The sequence below is a fragment of the Triturus cristatus genome, chromosome 2_2 (assembly GCF_964204655.1).
Source record: "Triturus cristatus chromosome 2_2, aTriCri1.1, whole genome shotgun sequence".
Classification (NCBI taxonomy): domain Eukaryota; kingdom Metazoa; phylum Chordata; class Amphibia; order Caudata; family Salamandridae; genus Triturus; species Triturus cristatus.
Window position 1 is genome coordinate 118548983 of NC_140582.1, and position 24315 is coordinate 118573297.

At 43.7% G+C, this 24315-nt stretch overlaps 1 protein-coding gene across 1 annotated transcript in view; it reads left to right on the forward strand.

The window, feature by feature from the left end:
- Positions 1 to 656: 656 nt before the first annotated feature.
- Positions 657 to 24315, forward strand: part of SLC49A3 (solute carrier family 49 member 3) — a 270078-nt gene continuing 246419 nt past the window's right edge. The window contains exon 1 of the mRNA XM_085641124.1: positions 657 to 1383. Coding sequence (XP_085497250.1) covers positions 1207 to 1383 — 177 coding nt within the window. The 5' untranslated portion in view covers positions 657 to 1206. The remainder of the gene's footprint in view (positions 1384 to 24315) is intronic.

The following is a 24315-nucleotide window of genomic DNA, read 5'->3' on the forward strand; positions in this document are numbered from 1 at the left end:
TAGGTCATCTAGGCTTTTGTATGTTGTTTAATCTGTTTTTTAATTCCTGTTTTTAGCTAATTTATTGGCTTTAGTAGTAGCATGAATTGTATGAATATTTTTCCATGCACTGCTTCCTTTTTATCTTTTTATTGTACAATGCTGTTGCTCTGCTTTTTAAGATATATTTATATCGAAATAAAGCCTCTTTGACTGACTGACTGACTGATAAGTTTGCAAATGGTTGAATATCTTTGGACATGGCTGGGCTTACTTATATACTATTGTGCCACCTCCTCTGATGTGTCTGTAAAACTTACCTATTGTCCTGACGTTTTGTCCTGAATTTTGACCTCCTGTCCTGAATTTGTGTCCTGAATTTTGACCCTTTGTCCTGAATTTTTACACTCACCGTCCTGAATTTGCACCAATGCCAGTTGGTCACCCTACCCTAAGTATGGGTAAACCTCGGTTCCCCCTCCCCTCCCCGTACCGCGGGGGCCTTTGTTACGCCTCTGCGTCCCTGGGCGCGACACTGTTCTCATGAGAAACTTGAGTTTGCGAGACCTTCTCCGGTGGGTAAAAGGTTAACCGAGCAATATATTCAGTCAGATCACAGTGGAAGACTCGTGAACGCTGCTGAGGGCGGAGTCACAAGGAAGGGGTTGGCGTTCAGCTTTTCCAGTGTGTCACACTGGGCACGAGACAGCGGAAGAGAGTGCTGCGAACCGCAGAGCCGCTGAAGGCATCGCTCGCGCAGGAATCGACGGGACTCTTTGTCCCATTTGCCTACGGTTTCCGCGGAGTTCTTGGGTTTTAATCTATACATGGGAACCTCTCAAATGCAGCAAGGGGAGATATATTCCCTAAAAACACAACGGAGTGTGCAGACAGCTTTCGAGGAGAAGGGGAAACTATGAAAAGAGAGAAGCATGCATTCCTCGCGGCAGCCTGCATAGCGCACCGACTCCCCTCAGCCAAGCAGCGCTTGATAGAGGGGCTTGAACGTCGCAGAAGCAGTTCGTGTCTAGCCCTCTCTGAGGTCGCTTGCTGAAGAATAAACGACACAAAGGGAAAGGAGGAAGTGTCTCGTCTGTTTTGACTGCAGTCGTGATAATCAGTCACCGGGCAGCCACAAGAGGAACTCTGGGAGTTATTTTTTGTTTAGCGCTGAAGTCTCGCAGAAGTGAATATTCCTTGTCCGGGAGATTGTAGTGGGGGCGAACGATGGATGATAGTAACGCTGTTCTGGTGGCCAATGAGTGTCCTACTGACCGCGGACCGATTCTTGCGGAGACCGATGAGATGAGGAATGAGCTGGTGAAATTGGCGGAGTACAAAACCTATGGGATGCGGTGGTACGTCCTGGGGGTGATCTGCCTGCTGAACTGCTCCAACGCCATGGTATGTACTGACGGGCGAGAAGGGCTCCCACAAATCACCCTTTTCACATAGTGCTTGCTGCTACAACCTTCCGGCTTTATGGCGCTGTAAGTCGTGGGTTTTTCTAGTTCTGGCGGGGCAAGCTACATACAACCCACGGTGCGCAAATTGTGTAAAAATATGTGGCACTTTCCTTGGCAGTATTATTGCCATCCGTTTAACCCAGAAACAACCTTTTTTTGAGAAATCTGCAAATTATGTGGCAAATTTCGTAAAGACTTAATTACGTGATCAAGTCTGCAGTGACGGAATCATGCACATGGGCTGCCCAGCTTCTGTAGTTGACTGTTTTTTAAATCAACTATTTATTCATTAAATGGAAACCTAAACGTGTTACCCTCGCCCAGCGTTGGTAGCACTAGTTTTTTATAGCAACGTATTAATAAATGCATATTTACATTTTATTGCTGTACTGCAAACCTTTTTTTCTGCTGCATGGATTACGCGTAGCAGTTGCTTCAAACAGGGAACGCATTCCCATTACTCAGAAGGACACTTCGGTGTGATTTTACCATCCTGCACAAATGTAACCCCTTGCATTCTGGTTTTGATGAAATACCTTTTGTTAAAACAAATATACATGAAAAAAATACTATGGCATAAACTATAGATGCAGATGTGGAATGTATAATTTGCTATTTAACAGCATTGCTATTGGAGGGACAACACAAATCTCTCAAGGCCTAACCCCCTGTGGATTATGGGCCCTGCCCACCCACATCAATGATGATAAATAGCATATTACACTCCGTGCACCTGAATATATGTAGACACATGTGTAATATATACAAATATGTATACCAGTGGCCAAAGTGGGTAAGATTTGAGGGACACAACGCGCCTATACTTTTTTAATTTAAGGAAAAGAGTTCTTTTATTTTTTTGTGAAAAGACAACTGTCCTGGACAGTTAATTCAGAGATTTGAAATTCTTCAGCTGAAGTGTACACAGGAGTCTCCTGTGCTGTGAAACCGAGGGAGAGGCAGACAGCTAAAACAAGCCTTGTTGCCAGGGTGCCTGCTTGTCTGAAAGAAATGTAAATGTGCTCAACCGGTTAATCTGCAAATGTAAAGGGTGCTTGGAAGTCTTTATTGGCTTTAATCGATGGAATCACTTGAAGCTTCCTGACGACACGCAAATATTCTTTTTGAGGCTTATTGTAAGGAAGATACCAGCTAAGTTGTGAAGTATGTGCTTTTTAAAAGGCAGTTAATAAAACAAATTTGCACTATGTACAGTCTGGGTATTACTAAAATCTTATATTTTGGAAGCTCTCCTTTACTTAAACCTTTTTGCGTTTTTTTGTAGCAGCCTATCTTATACTGTGTGCAATGCAAGTTTAAAATAATGACATACATGCCCACCGTGCTTTCTGTCACGGACTGGGGCCATGTAGCACTAAACATACACAAGTCACTATTCTCCACTGCACCAAGTATTCAGTTCTGTGGCTGTCTGGTTACACACACAGACCTCTGCAGTGCATTAACTAATGGAGGTTTCATAATGTACAATAGTGCATTTCCCTCGGTTTAACTTGGCTTGCATTTAATTAGCATTTATGATGTGTGTTATTTCATATGTAGGTATCTGAAGGCTAAAGTCTGGACAAAAAAGTTACAGAATATTTTGTTTTTTTAGCCACGCCTTTGACCCCACACTCACGCTCACTCACCCCGCCCCCATAGCACACAACACCACAGTTCCCACGCTTTTTTTTAGTTAACTTGGCCCTCTAATGTGTATATCTACATCTTGATTTTGTGGTGTGCTCTGTTGTTATTTTTCTGTTGCTCTGTTTTCGTGCTCCATTATTACAATGTGATTTGTTGTACTGTGATTGTTGTGCAGCATATTGTTTTTGTTGTGAGGTACTATGTTATTTTTTAAATGTATTGTCATGGCACTCTGTGTATGTTATTGTCATGTGTTTTACATTAGATAAGTCAACAAATGCAGCTACATTTCCATCCTGAAGGAGCAAATATGCCTTGAACTTTCCGGTGATAAGCAACCATTTACACTGTAGGAGGTGGTGAAGAAGAGCTGTTCTAGCTTTTCAACTGTTTAACACATCAGCCAGTCCAAAACTGTCTTATAGTAGCATCTCCAATGCTCACTTTGTATTAGGATTTCTGGCCATCATGTATTGACAGTAATAAGAAGGCTCAGCCCCTCAAGGCGGTGCTTTTTGGCATCAAATATTTTTTTGTTTAAATGTTTATGTTGAAGTTTTTAAATATATCCCCTGTTGTTCACGTGTACATGCAGCTGAATCAAGTACTAGGTCTTTATTCAATGAACTGCCAAATCACCGACACTAATTTACTAATGTGAAAGCAAGCTTTAACAGTAAGTAGTTCTCAACTGGTAAGCAAAATAAAAAACAGATAAATATAGGAAAACACTCTATAGGGAGATAAGTGTAGAAAAGACTCCATGTAACAGCGTATTCCCATTTACTCCTTTCTTGAAACATAATATTAGAGCAAACAACTCAATTCAAAAGTATTCTCTTAGGTAGTCACGTGTAATAAAGGAGGATTTTATACGTCACTGTCTCTAGTATATTTGGAGAGACAATATGTAATGTATACCCAGCCGCGGCCTGTGCAGGTAAGAGCGGTGGGGCCCGGTTGGGGGGGAGGGGGCGGGGGCGGACTCGACAGACGACCACTAGGGAAAATTAAATAAATAATACATTTCCCCTTGTCGTCGTCTGCCGAAACCCCCCTCCCACCCAGCCCCACTGCTCTGACCTGCACGGCCATGGATGTATATCTCCCTATTTTTAAACCGCTGACATTCATCGCTGGAGTCTGAGGAGGTCCTTTCTACTCTGATTGTTACATACTGTACTTCACAAAGCATGTATGTTAATGGTGTTTCCCATTGTGTATTATGGTGCTAGTACCCACTGTAATAATAATATAAAAAAAGTCTAAATACATGTTTAGAAAGCACTAGTTAGGTGGGCCACTGAAGGATCAAGCCGGACTTGAGCCAAAAGCCTGGCTCTGACTCCGCTTGAGTGCTTCTTGGAATCTCAGACCCAAAATGAGGCAAGCTTTCATGGGCGATAATATAGCCTAAAGTCTACATCTGCTGACCATGTAATAGGGGGGACAAGGTGCAATCCTGGCCTCAGCTCAGCATCCTCTGAACCCCGGCAAATGTCCCAGTGACAGTTTTTGTTTGTTGGGAAGTGCTCTTATGCTATTGAAAAGTGGATTCTGTCTCTTTTCCACACTCTAATATAATCTTCCAAGAATTAAGGACAAGGCAATAACCTTTTGATGTCAGAGATAAGATACCCATCTAGTGGCTGAACTGCACAGCGCGGAACTGAACACCAATTCTAGCTTCCCTGCTTGAACAAATTGTGTGATCCTTGGCAAATACTTTATTACACAACCCTCTTTTTTGTTCATTATCACATTTGAGAGCACCTTCATATATGTGAGTTTAAAATGTGCACTGTGCATAAACATCTTACTTCATTTCATATAGGAATAATTTATAATAAGAATCTAAGCCACATATAGGTTATACATGACAACAGAGCATTGCCATCAGGGCGGGGGTAGGTATGTTTTTCAGTTAATGGTTACAAATTCTGACTTTTTGTATATATTCTCAATGTAGCGATACATTTTCATGTACTAAGGTGAAATGCTTCTGCATGTTAAAGAAATACAACGTATTTCATTCTGAAGACACCATATCATATTTTAACATGATGTTTTATTATTTAATTTACATGTCAAATATTTTCAAGGCTCGGCTCGTGCATGGGCTCTTAGAGCCAGAGCTGGCCCTTGGTTCGGCTCTCCCTGTTCATTTGTTTGCCCACACACCTCTAGAAAGTACAGTGTTTGTAGCGCATAGACCGAAATCTGAGCTATGTGGGCTTAGTGGGATATTGATTTTTAAAGTACAATAAAGTTGCCCCAGTTTTGCGTTTCCAAGAGGTGTTTATTTTAGTGCAGTTAAAACATGTTTATATAGATCGTTTCACTTTGACAATGACAATAGTTTTCCATTGTACTAGAATTTGTCCTGTACAGAGTTGCTGATTTCCACGAAGTACTATGGAGAGGAAAAATAATGCATTTATTGATATTTGATGCTCCTGACAAGGAGAGAACATTTTCTTTCTTTAACCTTCACAGTTACTTGAAAGTAAACAAATGCAAATGTTGGCTACAATATTACCTGAAAACAACAGTCAAGTAATGAGTTGAAAATTTGGTGTTGCCATGGAAACTCCGGATTGTGCTTGATGGATCCACACATTTTTGTGAGGACCTTAAATCTGATTGGGCCTGGTTGGAGGCCTACAAGGTGGGAACAACGCTTCCTAACACGCACATGATCTTCGGCTCTCAAGCAGAGGGTGCAGAGGTGTCCACGCCGGTCCCAGCAAGGGGGCCCCAAAAGCGGCTCATCACCCTCACAGACCAAACTGAAACGTGCAGCCGCTCTGCAGGCAGTAGCGGGCAAGGCACAGGAGCCCAGGATGGTCTTGGGGGTGGATACTGCATCGAACGGAAAATCAATAGTGTCTGACTCCATGTCCTCACATAGGGACGAGACTGGACTTCCAGTAGTCACACCTCAGACGGCAGATGATCTGATCTGATATCCTTTCCTGTGAGGGGACCGTGGGGTCCGAGTGTGGATGGAGGCTGGGGGTGGGGGAGGGGACTGCTGGGCGGCCTCATATTGCTCTGTACATTTTATAGGAATATTGTCTCCTGGGTGAATTTAGCTGTCTACCGGAAAGTCAATTACTCTGCGTATAATATACTGGGGCTACGTTGCATGGAACTGGCTACCCCTCTTGGCCCGCACCTCACAGAGTGGCCCTTGTAGATTGACTGGGGGAGGAATTCTCTAAAGACGTGTTTGATGTGGTTGGATTGGACGGCCGGTCGTTGCTGCGCTGCCCTTGTGGTGGGGAGGTCTTAGTTGGGGGCTGTTTATTCCCCGTTTCTTTTTTCTTTTATCTTTTCTTTTTTCTAGTCTGATTTTTTTTTCTTTCATGCCTACAGGGACCGCACAGTGGTATGAGGGCAGATGGGAGATTGTTGGGGAGATATTGGGAGGTTTTGGCTGGAATACAATGGTGTAATCACTTACGGCTGATCAACGATCAAACCTGAAGTTTATGTCCTGGAATATTAGGGGGATGGGGTCAGCCACAAAGAGACATGGAATTCATAGGTACCTCTGTCGGTCGCCATGCTCCAAGAGACCCACCTCACAGCGACAGAGATAGATCAGTTGCGACGTAGATGGTGAAGCCATCTCCGTGCCACTTCCTATTTGGCTTATGCCAGGGGGGGTTTAATATGGCTCGGGGCAGAGTCCCTTTTAACTCGACCATTCCATTATAGATAAGGAAGGGAAGTTTGTTTTTGTGGTGGGGAGATTCTTTGGAAAAAAGATTGCATTGGGGTGCGTCTCCGCACCAAACCAGGACCAGATTCCCTTCTTCTACTCACTCTCTGCTCATATGGTTAGCCTCCTGATCGATACTCTGCTGATGGGTGGCAATTTTCATTGTGTGATGGGTGTGTTATTAGTCTGTTCAATACCTCTGCTGATGGGCACTGGGGCGGGTAAGCTGGCCATGGGATTGAGAGACTCGGTGGAGCACTGGGGGATGGTAGATAGATGGGGGATTCAGCACGGCGAGAAGCAAGGTTTCTCATATTTCTCCAGTATACATGATCCGCATACCTGGATCGATAGACTTGTAGGTTCTCAGAAACGTACCCAACAAATTGTACACTCAGAATATTTAGGCCGCACCATATCTGACCACAGTCCAGTGCTTCTAGGATTTCAGCCATTGGGGAAACACACACCTACACTTTTGTGTCGACTTAGCCCAATCGCACTGGAGGACGCAAGCTATCACAACTCTTTAGCAGAAGTAATCTCAGAGCACTTTGCTCAGAAGCTGGTCTCTGCATCCTTGAGCATAGTAGAGTGGGAGGTTTTTAAGGTGGTGGTCCATGGTTGTTGTATTGGACTGACGGTAGGCACCCAGAGGGAACTTGATAGGGAACTCCAAAACCTAAAAGACAAGTTGCACATTTTAGATGGGACCCTAGGCACCCAGACAGGAGTACTGCAGGAAATACAGGAGACAAGAGAACAACACAAGGCCAAATTAGAGAGAATGCGCAGTCATGGTTATAAACAATACATCATTAAGGCTCATGAAGAAGAGGGCAAGGCAAGGGTGGTTGTTAGCATGGTTGATCCGCCCTAGTCTCTGGGGACCCCTATCACGCATATCCGACAAAGAGACGGTCGCTCTTTGCATTCACCCACAGCTATTAATGGTGAGTTCCATGTCTATTATAAAAGCCTGTATGCCGCTCCTGCACCCTCCAGGTGGCAAACCTATAAGACATTTTAGCAGCCATTCCCCTGACCTCCATCCCAGAGGAAAGCAGTAGAGAACTGGACGGTCCTATAATGGCACAGGAGATTCGAGTGGCGATTAAAGATATGGGGAGAGGTAAGACACCAGGACCCGATGGACTGCCAATCGCGTTCTACGGGGCTTGTGCAGAGACCATGACCCCTCAGTTGGTTCAACTGTATGCTGACACATGGCGCTTTGTTGGACTCCCAAAGTCTGCTAATGAGGCCGTGGTCATCCCACTTCCCAAAACCAAGACGCAGAGTGTCCAGGTCAAGGAGTTCCGCCCTCTCTCTATGTTGAACATAGACTTTAAGATACTTAGTAAGGTGTTGGCCCTCCGCTGCTCCCCCATATGCAGACTCTCATTCATGAAGACTAAAGCAGCTTCACCCCTACCTTCAACACCTCCCAAAATCTTAGGCAACTTTACCATGTGATGCATCACCCTGAGGCCCAGATAAAGCGGGATGCCGTGTTGGTGTCAGTGGACCTCGAAAAAGCGTTCAACACAGTGCGCTGGGACTATCTTTTCGAGGGGATGTGTATAATGGGCTTGGGTAAGAACAGGGTCTGTTGTGTCAAATGACTATAAACTGCACCGACGGCCCGGGTGAAGACGGGCTCCGTGATATCCCCACAATATGTGGTCTGTAGAGGCACGAGGCATGGATGCCCTTTGTCCCCACTGTTGTTTGCTCTGGCCATAAAACCCCTCGCTTTGCTTTTTAGACAGGAATGTCGGGGCTTAGTGTATTAGTTGAGGGACAAAAACATATCGTCTCCCTCTATGCAGATGATATTCTTCTTCATCTGAAGGATGGAGTACAGGATATAACGCAGGCTTTGGATTGTTTGCGGTGGTTTGGGATGGTGTCCGGGCTGAGGGTAATAAGGCCAAGACGCATATCTTCTCTATCTCTTCTGATGAGGCACTGCCATAAGGCTTCCCTTCAGACTTGATTTGGTCGCCCACCTCCTTCCGATATTTGGGGATGTACATTTTTCATCACTTGGAGGACCTTTGGGTGGCCAATTTGGGGAAGGTCCTCTGCTCCCTAAATACCCGTGTTCCTTTTTGGAGGTCCGTTAAATTGCCCATAATGGCTACGATTATGCTTACTAATATGGTCATTCTCCCAAGACATATTTTTTTTACAAATTTACTGGTGGGAGTACCAATATCCTGGTTTAATCATCTGGGTACCCTAGTGTGGGATTTGATATAGGATGGAGGGAGCCATAGGGTGTCGAGGGCTGTTTTTCAGCGCCCTCTAGAGGATGGAGGCCTGGGAGTTCTGGACTTCGAGCTTTATTTTCTGGCAGCTCAACTTTAGCGGATTGCACAATGGCTAGACCACACCGCTCGGGATGGACTCGTTGCAATTGGGCTCTTAACATATACGGACCTCCTATTGGCTAAGTTACTCTGCCCCCTAATGGGCCTCCAGCACCCAGAAGTGCTGCTTATGGTAGCTTTGAAATGCTGGTGTAGATGCATGGTGAGGACAACGGGGACGCAGTTATACTGGTCCTGGTGGACTTCCCTCAGGGTGACCTGTAACACACTTTACTGAGGTCTGGACAGACGCTGGGATTGTCAGTGTGGGTGATTGGTACCATCAGGGCACTCTCCTACCATTAGATGAGTTGACAGAGCAAAATGGCTTTCAGCAGGACAATTCCTTACGTATGAGGCACTCACAAGGACATTGCGAGACATGTGAGTGGGGGGTTGGGATGAACCTGTGACACATGCCGTGCTGCAGTTATTGACCTCCTTGGGATCAACCAGACACTGGCTCTGAGGGTCAGATGGGAGAGAGTTTTGGAAGGGGAACTATCAGACTAGGAATGGCACAAAATTCTGGCCTCCCTCATAGATCTCCAGGAATACCAGGCTGAAATATACCCAGTTTAATTTTATACAAATGACTTGTATGACTCCACACAAAATCCAGGTGATATACGGAGGCGAGCTCACCCCTGCCCTCGGTGTAGTCACCTAGATGTGGATTTTACCCACATGGTATGGCTTTGCTCCACAATACGACTGTATTGGCCGGAAGTAGTTGCGGCGACCCTGGAGACAACACTTGGCCCTTCCCCTCTCTGCAGGTGTGCGTTCTGGGCCTGTTCCCGAGACCGGCTTCCCCAAAAGTGGATACATTTTCTGGCATTAGTGCAGGCTAAAAGACGAATAGTTATGACCTGGAAATCGACTGAGGGCCCTCTGATTCAAAGTTGGGGGGAGGATGTTACCCAATGGGCGAGAGCCGAGGAAAGGGCATTGGCTAGAGAAGAGGCTGAGGGGGGGGTACAGGCTCACCCTATAGCAGACATTACGATGGAAATATTAGTGGCGTGGGAACACCCAGAGATTGCTCAACAAAATGGGGGACTATGGGGCTTTTTATAGAGGTCCAACATAAATGCCCAGTCAGATAATGCTATCTAAAGGTATGTAGTTCCTCTTATAGTGGTGCCTGGGAGAAAAAGTCAGCCAAGCTTCCCTTGTTTGTAAATTACAAACTCGGTGGTGTTCAGTGCAGGAAAGAGAGTGGGAGAATTCTTTCTTTCGGAACTAGGGTCCTCACACACCCAGCAAGCTAGGTTTCATGCTTCATCATATGGACCTGCTCCTCGTTGGGTCGGCGCTGCAATACCCAACGGGCACCCATAAAGGGGCTCTTTACCGGAGAGCTTTTGTTCCTTGCCGTATGATGCAGTGGGGGTGTGTGGGCCGAAGCGTGTAGATATTGTGCAGGGGTGATTTAAAAGAAGTGGGATAGTCCAAATGAGACTTTTATTCTGGCTGGCTATCCACCTCGTTAAAATATACAGAGTGGCAGCCTATCTAACTCTCAGGTTTAGTTGAGGCTATACTCACCTCTACAGGTCAACATGTTTCATGCCTATTGCTCAGATTGATCCGTGGCAATTCTTCAGGACCTACTCAGTGATTCTATCTACACAGTGCGGTGGTGTCTAAGTACTACCTACCACGTGTTCACACTACGAGTCAAGTAATCTGTAGTGTCTTCCATTGACCTCTCCATAGTGAGGGAGTCACTCCAGTCAGTGTTAGGCGGAGTATGAGGATACCTGAAACATGGTGTCCATTCGGTTGTTCAGGTAGCGCCGAGTCACCTAACCCCTCTCGCCGGCACCAAATCTGAGGTAGCTTCGTGTTTACTTTTCTTTCTCTGACTTCAAACTGAGAGGATTTATGTGACAATTTTTGCTGGGTTCTGAGGGGTGAGGAAGGAAAGACCATTTCTAGCACACAACAAAATGTAAATGTCTGCACAAGAAATGTGCAAATATATCAGAATTAGGAAAGCACAAATTATGTAATTTTTTTTAGTGATTTTGAAGTCTGGTGGAAACAAATATTTTAATACTATCAAAATAAATTAATAAACTAGACGATGCCATTTCCACACATTTTCGGTTGTGTACTCTATAGTTCTATCAGTAAACTGAGTTGGTGCAAATGTAATGGTCATTTCAGTTTAAAATGTGTGCTACCACACCATGCATACTCCACTCTGTGACACTCTAAGCTGCTCCACTCTACAACACTCCATTCTATTTCACTTCACTTCACACCACTCCACAACACTTCACTCTACGAAACTCTTTGCCACTCTCCGGCACTCTACTTCACTCCATTCTACTCCACTCTGTGCAACTTCACTCTATGCCATCCCACTCTACTCCCCTCTACAACACTTTACTCAGCTCTATGCCACTCTGCTCTACGCCATTCTACTGTATGCCACTCCACAGGACACCACTCTACGATACTCCACTCTATGACACTATACACCCCTCCACTCTATTCCAAAGTACTCTACGCCACTCCACTTGATGGCCCTTTACTCCACTCTGTGGCCCTCCACTCTACTCCACTATACCTCAATCCACTGTACGGCACTCAGCTCCAATCTATAAGAACACCCACTGCACAAATCGTCTATATTCAAACCAACTCTACTACATAGGCGCTGGAAGTAGAAATGCATGTTACTGCAGTGCCCCCAAAATAACCAAGATGGATTGCTAAAGGTAATTGAGCAGTAAAGAGGCCTTTATTTCAATCTAATTTTTACCATGTCACATTTGCTCTGCATTTCAAGACAGAGGTCAAATGTTTCTTTGTACAAATTGCTGCTTATTCTTTTAACATGAAAACTGGTATTTACTTTTCTTTCTCTGACTGCAGGGTAAGAGGCTTTTGTAAAGCGAGCATGGGGTGTGAAAAGGAAAGGCTGAAGGACTTTGTTTTTATTCGAGGGTATAACACCATTTAAAAACATGTGCAACTATTTCAGCCCTTAGCAAGCACAAGAAGCATTTTTTTTGTAATTCTGAGGTGTGATGGAAAGCAGGAGTTTAATATGATCAAAACAAGTAAGAGCACTTTTCTTTGTGATGCACAAATAATAAATATTCACTCAAACCCGATTTCCACTATTTATCATTTGTGAGCTGTGTAGTTTTATCAGTAAAACTGTACACTTGTGCAAATTTAGTGGTCATTTCAATGGCAAACGTACTGTCTGTAAATGACGGGGTGCTACCTCACACCATGCTTTAGTAATATATTTGTGACACTGTACTCCACAATGTACCACAAGCTATGGTAGCACTCTCCTGCTGAATATTTGTGGCTCATTTGCTACCCTTTTATGTGAGATGCTTGGATTTTTCAGAATTCTTATGACTTCAGGGATGTAACATTGATGGCAGCATCCCTACTCTGAAAATTGTTCCAGGGCCACTGCTCTGCTCTACAGAACACTATTCCACTCTATGCCACGCCCCTCTATGACACTCTAGTCCACTCTACACCCCCCACTCTAGGGCCCTCCACTCTACGACACTCAACTCTACGATACTCCACTCCACTCTATGCCACTCCAAAATACGCCCCTCCTCAAACTCTACAACACTCCACTCCAAGCCACTGTACTTCAGTCTACGCCACTCCACTCCACTCCACACCACTCTCCCCTACTCCACTAACTTCTAGCCATGCTGAACAGCAGCGACGCTGGGGTATAACATGACTAAAATACATTGGCAAAGCCAATAGCTCTTGCATAGGCTAAACATATTGCCTTTGCCAATTGTTGTTTATTAGGTCTAACCTGACCCAGCGCATGCGCTGGTCTGACGAGACTTATCGAGAGGGCTCCAAAAAGTGCTACCAGGCCAGCCTAGAGCCAGAGTGCATGTGCGCGCGCCGCGCTTTACCGCCATTACTTTCGGTTTCGCGGCCGTACGGCCGCTTTGATGTTTGATCGTGATCGCAATCGCGATCACTTTCACTTTCGCGGCCGCACGGCCGCTTTGCATAGCCAATAGGTCTCGCTTTTGGGACCTTATAAGTATTTAGTTATGCAACTGTTGCATTGCTAAACACTTATAAGGTCCCAAACGCAAGACCTATTGGCTATGCCAATGCTTGTTTCTACTATCCTCTGCTCCCCTGGCACTCCCCGGGGTCATGAGTGCAGCAGCAGAGAGCGGGAACAAGACCCTCCTTGCTTTCTGTAGTTACCTCTTGTTGCCCCCATAGAGGAGGCTTCTGAGGGAGGTACTCTTCTTTCCAGACAGAAATACTCCAACGCTAAATGGAGCTATACCAAGCCATCCCTACAGTTGTTTAGGCCTTTTCAGGTGTCCCAAAGGAAGGCCGAGTGCAGATGGATTTCTCAGAAGGCCTGGGCTATAAACATTGCAGCCTCTTTTAGTTGGCGAAGACTGTTGCTGCTCTGTGCCGCCTTAGGATTGTCCTACAACTCTGCCTTCTCTCCCTGCACACCAGTAAACACAAGAAAACGAGATAAAAGACACAAAAGTTATAACCACTTAAAACGCACATAACAGTAAATCAAGAATTGGGTAGAATTCCGCCTATCGCCAGGCAAAAAGAGTCTGATCTCTCCTAAGAGACCTCTTTTTAGCCGTCAGCCCAGGACACATGCTGGCAGCCCAATAGAAGGTGTGAGGTGTGTGAAAGAAGCTAACAGGCTCCTGTGCTTAGCTACATTGACTGGACTGTGAGCAAGGAGCACCCCTACAGATTGGTTTAAGGCTGTCCCATATTTTACCAAGTGTTCAAGGCTGAGCTTCCATCAGAGGAATTGGTGTATACACTCCACCATATTTATATGGGCAAGTGATACAATTTTCAAAACCTATACCTAAAAATTAGTAGGTTGTATGTTCTGTTGCGGAGAATAACTTGACATATCTCAGTATTTCGCAGTATGATAGCGTGCAAAGGAGCTTTATTTCTCAGCAGCGGCAGATCATACATGTGCCTAAAAGAAAATAGTATGCTTCTCCCTTAATGCTGCTTCTCACGATAGATGAGCTAAGAATCCCTCCGCCTATCCATTCGCTAATGCAATCCTCTGTCCTTCAGGGGGGTTTCTTATATGCTGTGCCCCACAATAGCATGCTGCAGTAAAGCCTGTCCCTTGCCACTAATCTCTCTGTGTATAATCACCACCAAGCTGAAGACTCTACTTCTGGTGCACATATACAAATACCGCTCTCACAAGGGCTCAGTGTACAGCATGTCTGTGGTGCAGATTCAGCCTTTGGTGACTCTGGTGCTGCACCTGACTAAAGTTTACATGCATGACCTCCTGTAGCTAACAGATCTGTATCACACCATTACCATCTTGCTAGAGTTGGACATGTTTGTGTAATTCTTATTCTGCACTAAGCAGAAGTGAATCCCAAGGCAAATCAGCAACAGCCAACCATGGATTAAAAAATAAAAAATCCCAATAGTTGGTATTCTGCACCAACCGATCAACCACTGCCATTGTGAATTACCAGCCTGCACGCACTCCTAGTCGGTTTAATCTGAGGCAATTCTTATTATTTGAAAACAGCCAATTAGAATGGGTCTGAAACAGGCTCCTATTCTGTTTGGTTGAAAGGGAAGCCAATGAGATCACTGTAATAACAGAGACCAATCTTTCAACCAGAATTGACACCTTTTTAAGGACCATTGTGACCTGCTGCTGTAAACCCGCGTCTACATGAAGAACGGTTTAGTCTCTGCTGGTGCAGGGATTCAGCTTTTAGTGTTTGGGCAGGAAATCTTTCTCAGGTGTGGGTTTTGGCATACTTGGAAACCAAATGTACTTGTGCCTCCTATGTGTTGCCATACATTTGTGGGTGTCTACTCTGCTTACTTTTTAGGTCCGTCCTATGAGATGGCTTTAACTGTCTCGCCAGACTAATCTTTTTTTTCTTTAATACAATATACATACATATAGGGGCTTTTGGTCAGTGGTGTTCATCCATTGGTTTGTTAAACTGTCAATCACACTTTGCTTCCATCCACCACTGCACAGAGCATGGGACAGTAGGTCAGCCTACATCAGTCGTTAGCTTCCCTCTGTGTGAGTGATAGCATTTTCCTCTTGCACAGTGTGTAGATTAACTATATTAGTAGTTCTAGGTCTGGAGGGACAATGTTTTCTTTACATAACAAGCATTGGCATAGCCAATAGTTCACGCCTTTGGAGCCTTATAAGTATTTAGTTATGCAGCACAATATCCTTGGTGCAACAACACCAACTGTTGCATGGCTAAACACTTATAAGGTCCCAAAGGCGAGACCTATTGGCTGTGCCAATGCTTGTTTCTTTAAATTACTCCACTACTAACAAAAAAAATAAGTTAAAAACATTGTTGTTCACCACCCCGATAGCTCTGACTTTCACAAATGCGAGACCGATAGCATTGCAAATGCTTGTTATTTAATCTGCTCCAACCAACACTGGGAGGATAATAGCAAAAAAAAAAATTATGCATGTCGATGTGTGCCGCTATGAGGTTCCTTGCATGTTATAGTACCTTGTGATGCGGCTTATTCCCGAAATTCACTTTTGTAGCCTTTGCATTTTTGATGCACTTAAATTAAAATACTTCTTAAATAAATATTCCAAAATAATAATGCAGCAGATAAGTCGAGGATTGTAATCCGACAATGAGTAGTGTTAAGGCTCTGTAAGGGTCATATACAACGTGGAATAAAGCAGCCTGCGTAATGCTTCCTGGTCTGCTCATACATTTGAGGGTTTAAGTATAGATGTTTAGTTTATGTGGTGCCTTTGCAAGAAAATGCCAAAACCATCCTTCAGGCAATTGGGAAAGAAACCTTGAGGGAGACACCAATTAACTCGCTTCCTCCAATAGGCTAGCCTTGCGTGATATCTGTAGGGGTCTGGTCTGGACATAAAGATCATTTCTGGAATTATTATTTTTCGTAAACAGTAAACCCATTCACAGCACTAAATGTAGGCAGGGGAAGAACGGTATAATTTTGTTAAAGCATCTCTGTATGGCTGGAGGTTCAATTTAAAACAAAAAAAAACCAATAACAACCAATAACAATTACAATAGTGTCAGCGTGTGTTGTGTGTTTTTTTAAAGTTTTTTTTTTACTGTCCTATTTACTTGTTTTGAGTTGCTGCCATGAAAATTGTGATGGAGAAAAGTTCCATCCTGAGTTTGTGTATTTCGCATGCAGGGCGCAGCTTCGCTGCTTGGATATAACCAATGAACACGGAACAAAGCTCGTAAAAGCACTGCTTGAGCGCATATTTGTGTGCTTTTTAATTCCTAATTCACTCTAAATGAAGTAAGAGCTTTAACAATGCATCCTTCCATACAACAGGGTAGGTTGTCCCTTCCTTTTCTTGGGTTACTCTGTGACCGCTACCTGAAGCTACTGTAGACACCATCATAGGTCACAAGAATTAAACTTTGTGCGCTTGGATCACTGGTGCATCAGAGTAATGTTCTTTGTGGAAGCCTCAAGCCTTATATGTGGCTTGCCATGAGTTAATCTCTGTTTAATACTTGATCTCCTTGTATGTCGATCTTCTTTCTGTCTTTTATGTGAAGACATTTGAAATACAAGTTTCAGTTTTCACTGGCGCCCACAAAACAAAAGCATGCCCCTCTTACCGCTAGAATTCTTGGCTAATAAAAGAATCGGACAAGAAAAGAAAAGAAAAAAAGATTAAAAGGGAGGCGAATTCAGACAGCAGAGAGATGTTTCCCAAATGTGCAGCTGCAGGAAGAACTGTTTAGTCACGGGTCCGTTTATTGTTTTTTAAAGATTTTTATATAGCGCGAACTAGACCAGTATCAGAGCGCTTTACATGAGCACCAGTTTTGTTACAGATGGATTACAGTTCCCCCAGGAGGTCGGATTCAAAGTGCTTTAGGTCGGGGCCTCGTGAGCTGCTGTGCGTCGACAATGAGTTAGAGTACTGGTAGAAAATAGACAAAATATTGTATGGCACACAACATATGGAAAGCGCAACACAGACAATTGTGCAAACCGATGGATGGAAATCCCAGAACTCTATAACAATGGCGGTCAAATTAAGAAAGCGCTTCAGGGCTGTTCTTTTGGTTAAAGGCGCTGTACAAATGGTAATAGCTTTACAAAACATAAGAACATAATATAACAGAGTCTGACATTTCCAAGACCTCTTGGCGCTGTCTGAGAAGGAGACTAGTCGCTGTCTCTCTGACCTGTTAGACGGTTCAAAAAGGCAAATATGAAGTAGCCCGAGACAGCGCAGCAGCCGTGTTCTAAAGAGTCCTTGCTGACACTGTCTTGCTCGCTCATGAAAGACAGCAAGAAAAACAAGCGTCAAAGAAAGGAATGGGTGGGAGGGTTGTGAGAGAGAGGGGGAGTATCAGCAGCTGTTTTCAAGCACACTAGTGCTTGTGGCACCATCCGCCTTGCGGGAGCGAGCAACAGCCAATTAGCATGCGCGCCACTTTCCGCTCCCTCAAGGTGGATGCCGCCACAAGCACGAGTATACGTTTCCAAAAAGATCAGAGCGGCAGCTAAAGGTCCTCCTATCAGCGCATGCACGCTGCGTAGGCGAGACCTAAAAAAAAGAAGCAACTACTTGCTGTAGACTGTAATAATTCATCTCAGTGTACAGGATCACAGTTTACCAATGAACGTTTCACAAGTCCGTGCCCCATGACATGAAAAGCCAGCACAAGCCGGTCTAATATAGTACATAAAAACAGTTCACATACATATAATTACAAAGAAAATACGAAATGTGTATTGTAAAGAGGTTTCCCTTTCAGTGCCTCATGTGTGTCTTTAAAGTAAAAGGAGGAACAAATTCTGAGGATTTCCACCACCGCCCTCCAATCCTAAAGCGTGGCTCTGCCACACATATCACTTGTTTCAAAGAGGGAAAAGAGATAAAAGGGCCTGGGATTTTCACTCTTAATCTGTCCATGCAGCACAACACATTCCTGCATATGATTTTCAATGTATTGCAATAATTAAAGGCGGTGCACAAAGAGCCAGCATTAGGCATATTAGGAGCCAGTCGCGGCTCGCAATTCTTGCAGGTGGGACGCAGGGGGATGACGCGTGGGTGTTACCGCGCGAGGGGATTATAAAGAAAACTCAAATTTACCTGATCCCGGTCACGCGCCACCTCTGCTCCTGGGCTGGTCCTGAACAGGAACAGGCATGCTCCCTCCCCTCCTGTAGCCAATCAGAACGTTGCAATGGCAGCGTTGTGATTGGTGCTGAGTGCCGGACAGCGCCAAGCTGGGCACCTGTTGCGAGGCCATTTTCTCTATGTAACCTACATAGAGAAAATGTAGAGTGCGTATGACTGCTTTGGTTGGCCCCAGGGCCGACCAAGCAATCAGGGCACTCAGAGTGGTGCAAGCCACTCCTTCCCAAACCTGCCACCCACCCGCCCCCAGCCAGGCATACCTCTGCCTTCTGCTTTCAAGCAGTGGGGCGGCGCTCCTCCGCCCTAATGGAGGAGCCACCGCTGCTAAGTCTACAGTCAGAATCGTAACTTCCATTGGCGGAGCAGGTACAGTGCACCGGGACCAGTAGCCTGAGTGACTCACTTAACTTTGATTATAGCTATAATTCAAGCAGCAGCCACGTAGGCCCAATTCCTTCCTTGCAGTAGGGCCCATGACAGACTGGCAACAGTGCTTGCTTGGATACACATGTCTTTACATTCTAACATCCCCTCACATGACTAGCCAGAAGGATAGCGGATGATTACATGCTTGGAAGGCATGTCAAGACACAACATTGCCTTTTCTACTCATCCTTGAAAGGAAAAAAAGCTGTAAATCTATCCAGAGAACTGTTGCTTTCCTGTATCTAAATCTTGCATTCAGAACGAGAAAACAACGTGAAACAGCCTTTACAGTGAGGTTTTTACCACGTTGCGACTTTACCATGCATTTTTTAGCACACATGTTTTTACCATGTGTATGTTTTTACAACGCATGCCTTTGCCATGCATTTAAGGTAAGTCGGGAGGTGTGGGGGTCTCAGCCCACAAATACATTGTTTTTATATGCATAAAAAAAGCGTGGTAATGGCATATATTGTAAGAAAAAATCAGGGTAAAAAATGCGTGTTTAAGGCATGCAATGTGTTTACCCTGCTTTGTTTCATAGTACAACTGTAAACAACAGGATTCTTAATGTTTAAGCAATGTCTGAGATTAAATTAGCAAACCCTGCGGTACCAAACGCAACCTACCCGGATAGTGTAAGGAAAAGCATTCATGGACCACAAAAATGTCAAGCTCTTTAATAGGTGTGTGCATCTTTCTAGCCATTATCACTACTCTTGTGCATTCTCGTGTTAGGTTTCTTTACCAGGAGCTGTATAAACGACAAAAGGAGGGTTCTTCCTTCACCAAATGTTCTGCAAAAGGAGTGTAGTTACAAATAGTGCCGCAGGTGTAGTGGAACTTGGGTATAGGTGCATTAAGGCCCACAGGACCCCAATTATGGCTGTGGTTTAATGCCCAAGTAGCGGTTAAGGGGGGGCCATTTTTCATCCTTTCACCAGGGCCCATAGCACCTTTGCTAGGCCGCTGGGTCCTAGGGTAGTAGACAGGGCTTAAATTGGGATGAAAAAAACTCTCAAAGGGGCGTGGCGGGTGTAATTAAGGGCGTGGCTTAAAAAACACATATGAGAATTGCAAAACGGAATGTAGGTAGGATTAGCAAAATATTTTGCGATTCCCACCTATTCCTTATTTGCGAATCCCAAATTGAGAATCGCAAATAAGGAATACCTTGCCATTCATTCCTATGGGCTAGAAGGCCCATAGGAATGAATAGGCAGATATTCAAAATTTGCGATTCTCAATTAGAGAATCGCAAATTGAGAATGCAATTTCAAGGTTGCAAGGGTGTCAATAGGACACCCTTTTGCACCCCTGAAATAAACATGTGTGCACATGTGGCGCACATACATGTGCTAAGGGCATGTATGTGCGCCACATGGCACTTTGAAAAATGCAAAAAAGTGAATTTTTCAATGAAATCGCAAATTACCACCAACCTGAGGTTGGTGGTAATATGCGATTCCTTAAGCCAAAATTGCACAACTTGGGTGCTTCCTACAATGCATTTAAGGAATCGCAATTTGGGATTCCTTAAATGCATTAGCAAAATAAGGAATTGCAAATTTTGCGATTCCTTATTTTGCGTGTGGGTTTTTGTGTGCTACATAGCACACTGCCCAAATTGCGATCGCAAACGCCGAAATTCGGCGAATTTCAGCATTTGCGATCGCAATTTGGCTTCCTACATATGGCCCTTAAGTCTTAACTGTTTATGTTATTGAGCGCCAAGTGGTGTGTGATGTGGTCAGGGCGAGGTGGGGACGTGCACAAGATGGATAGAAGGCGATTAGAAAAGCGTGTTTTGAGAGTGTTTAATAGAGTGAGAGTGTATGTGCTGAAACAAACTGCCACAAAGCACGTACGACAGTGCCATTTCCAATATAGATTTGACATATTGCTCATTCAAACACAAGACAGGAACGCTTAGAAGCCAGGTGTTGAAATACCAGCAGCTAATAATGCACCATGACATCCTCTCCCTCCTCCAACATCCTAATTGCTTTGAATATACATTAGTGGGCGGCAGAGGATGTTATCAGCAAATGTTCACCACGGTTTAAAAATGTGTTTATTTCCCAGTATCTGGTGGGATCATGTTCTAAAAATATCCAAATTCAGCCTGCCTCGAGGATGTGTTGTATCCTAGTTGTATTTATTGCGTGTTTTTAGTCTTTCCTGTCCAGTGATGTAATGTAATACAGAGCACTTTGATTGCTAGTTGGACTGATGACTGAAAATGGATATTTCATGTGGTTTTTGTGGTATGTAAATATAGTTAACACAGAATAACTGGATTAAAGGGAATTTTAATGAAACTGATCTTGTAAAGTCATCTGTCAAAAGCGGATGTATGACAGAACCACACAAAGCCATTGCCACACACAGCTTTACAATGCGGTCATTACAACGACCACGACACTACCATGCAAGTCTTCACCACAAATATGTCTTTACCACATATGCCTTTAAAACGAAATTTGTGTTGTTAAGGCATGTATAGTAAAGCCATATGTGTGATAAAAATGTAGGGGCTTATTTACAAGCCCCTTGTGCCTCCAGTGCGTCACTTTTCATATTGGAAAAAGTGATGTACCAGCGGTACAAAGGGCTTGTAAATATTTACAAATATATCAAAAACATTTTTAATGTATATTTATAACTAAATCTCTCTCTATATGTGTGTGTGTGTGTATATAAATATATATATATACATAATACACACACACATGCATAGATCCTTCCCACCTCAAAACCCATATGCACCCTAAACACAAAAAACCCAAAACACCCAAAAACACATATATCGTCCTAAATCCTAAAAACCCCTTAGCACCCAAAAACCCATACCCACCCTAAACACCCCTTACCACCCAAAAAAACCATACCCACCCTAATAAATCCTTTACCACCTAGAAAGCCATATCCACCCTAAACCCTAGAAAACCCTTACCATCCAAAAACCCATACCAGTCCTAAACCCTAAAAATAACCTTGCCACCCAAAATCCCATACCCGCCCTAAACCCTAAAAATATCCTTGCCACCCAAGAATCCATACCCACCCTAAACCCTAAAATTACCCTTGCTACCCCAAAACCTATATCCACCCTAAACCTTAAAAACCTCTTAGCACCCAAAAACACATACCTGCCCTAAACCCTAAAAATACCCTTCCCACCCCAAAAGCCATACCCACCCTAATCCCTAAAAACCTCTTAGCACCCAAAAAGCCATACCTGCCCCAAACCCTAAAAATACCCTTTCCACCCAAAAACCCAGACTCACCCTAAAATTACCATTTCCTCCCAAAATCCCAAACCCACCCTAAATGTTCACTTATTATCCAAAACCTCAAGCCCACCATAATCCCTAAAAATTCCTAGAACCCAAAAATCCATAACTCTTAACCGCTCTAAAAAAAACCAAAAACTTCTCATAATTATCTACAGTAGATAGTTATAGTTAGGACCGTGTTTCCATAGGAAATCTGAAAATTCTATTTTGAATAACTTTGGCGCCGGTTGATGAATCCTCGCGAAATTTTCAAAACTAATGGGGCGCTCCACTCAGCTCCTACCCTGAAAGTCTCGGGGTGATTCGTCAAGCGGGGGCCGAGAAAATATGGGGGTCCCAAAACGCGTTTTCTCCATGCATTTTCCCATAGGACCTTTAGTTGAAGGTACAGCCCGAACGGCTGAACAGAATTACTTGAAATTTGGCAGAGAGGTAGTCCTCAGGTCAGGCATGTGCCTTTTGCATATATGGAGTCAATCTGTTCAGTAGTTCCTGAGAAAATTGCAGTTAAAAGTACATAAATATCTATAGCCGCGCACCGTGCGCGCACTGTGCGCGCACCCTTACGTTCGCGAGCGTAATTCTGATTGGTGGTTACATGTCAGTCAACGTTCGAATCGGTCGAAATCAGGAAGTGTCGGCCGCCATTTTGTTTGTTTTGGGTGCGACACTGAAAAAGAGAGGTGGCAAACATGAAAAGGGGGCAGGGTAGAGAGTTCCTGACCCCCTAGCCTTTGTCAGGGGGTCCCTGAAGGACCCCGAAGGGTGAAAAGAACATTTTTTTTTTTTTAAATCGCGGGGTGCGCGCACGGTGAAAAACCTTAAAAAAATATATAATAATACATACATAACTTAGCATTTTAAAAAACCGTACAAATTCACTTAAAAAACCATAGGTTTCACACACGTTATAGTTAGGAATTAGCATTTAAAAAACCTTGCAAATTCACTTTAAAAACCATAGGTTTCACACATGTTATAGTTAGGTGGACATTTCACTCGTAAAAAACCAATGAAATTCCCCCGTTATAGTTAGTTCAGATAACTATAACTCGCGCGACCGCCACTCTATCACATGGATGATGTCATCAGTGATGTCATGAGTGATGCCACTGACCATGTCATGAGTGATGTCATATGTGACGTCATGAGCAGTGGATTGCGGGCGCGCGAGTTATAGTTATCTGAACTAACTATAACGGGGGTATTTCATTGGTTTTTTACGAGTGAAATGTCCACCTAACTATAACATGTGTGAACCTATGGTTTTTTAAGTGAATATATATATATATATATATATATGTATACACACACACAAATATATTTATATATCTAAAAACTCTTAAAACTCAAACCCTATAATACTTACATATACTTACCTTTAAAACTTTTACAATGAATATGTCTTTACCAATCATGCCTCTACAATGAAATTTGTTGTAATGGCATTCGTGGTAAAGGCATATTAGTTGTAAAATCATGTGTGGTAATATCGCCTGCATGTTTAAGCCTGCATGCTACAGGCATGCGGGGTTCCAGCTGCATGGTAAAGGCTGTTTTGCATCAAAAGCTGTAGCATCCATCATTGCTAATCACATCAAAGACGTAAAAAATTTAAACAACTAGAGTGGAACAAAGAAAAAATATCCATTACTTGTAGTAACTGAGGGACTGATGTAGAAGTCGGCTAACGGGTTACTCTGTCACAGACATGACGGCTATACCATACACCTTTTTACAAATGCATTAAATCCAATGACACATGTAACTTGGTGGACGGGATATCCGTCATATTTGTTACAGAGTGACCTGTTCACCAAACTCTAAATCAACCTCTGAAATGTTGCAATTTCCAATTTACCCCACTTGCTTTTTCACAATCAGGCAATCTAAGGATTAAGAGGACTATCCTTCTTCCTCCCGTTCTGTTCTTGTACTCCCTTATTGTTCTTTTACTACCTATTTAGGTTAATTTCATCTCCCTATCCACTCTATTCTTTGTTCTGTCATGTTCCCCTGCTTTTATTTCTCTCACTTTCCATTTTTCTTAATTAAGTTTGTTGAAGCAGGTTCTGATTATCAAAAAGTAGAACAGCGAGGCTTTGCAGTCAGGAATAGTTTAAGTTTAATTAGAACATTGGAATGTGGAGCTCTCCATTGAATACAATGTAGTGTTCTGGGC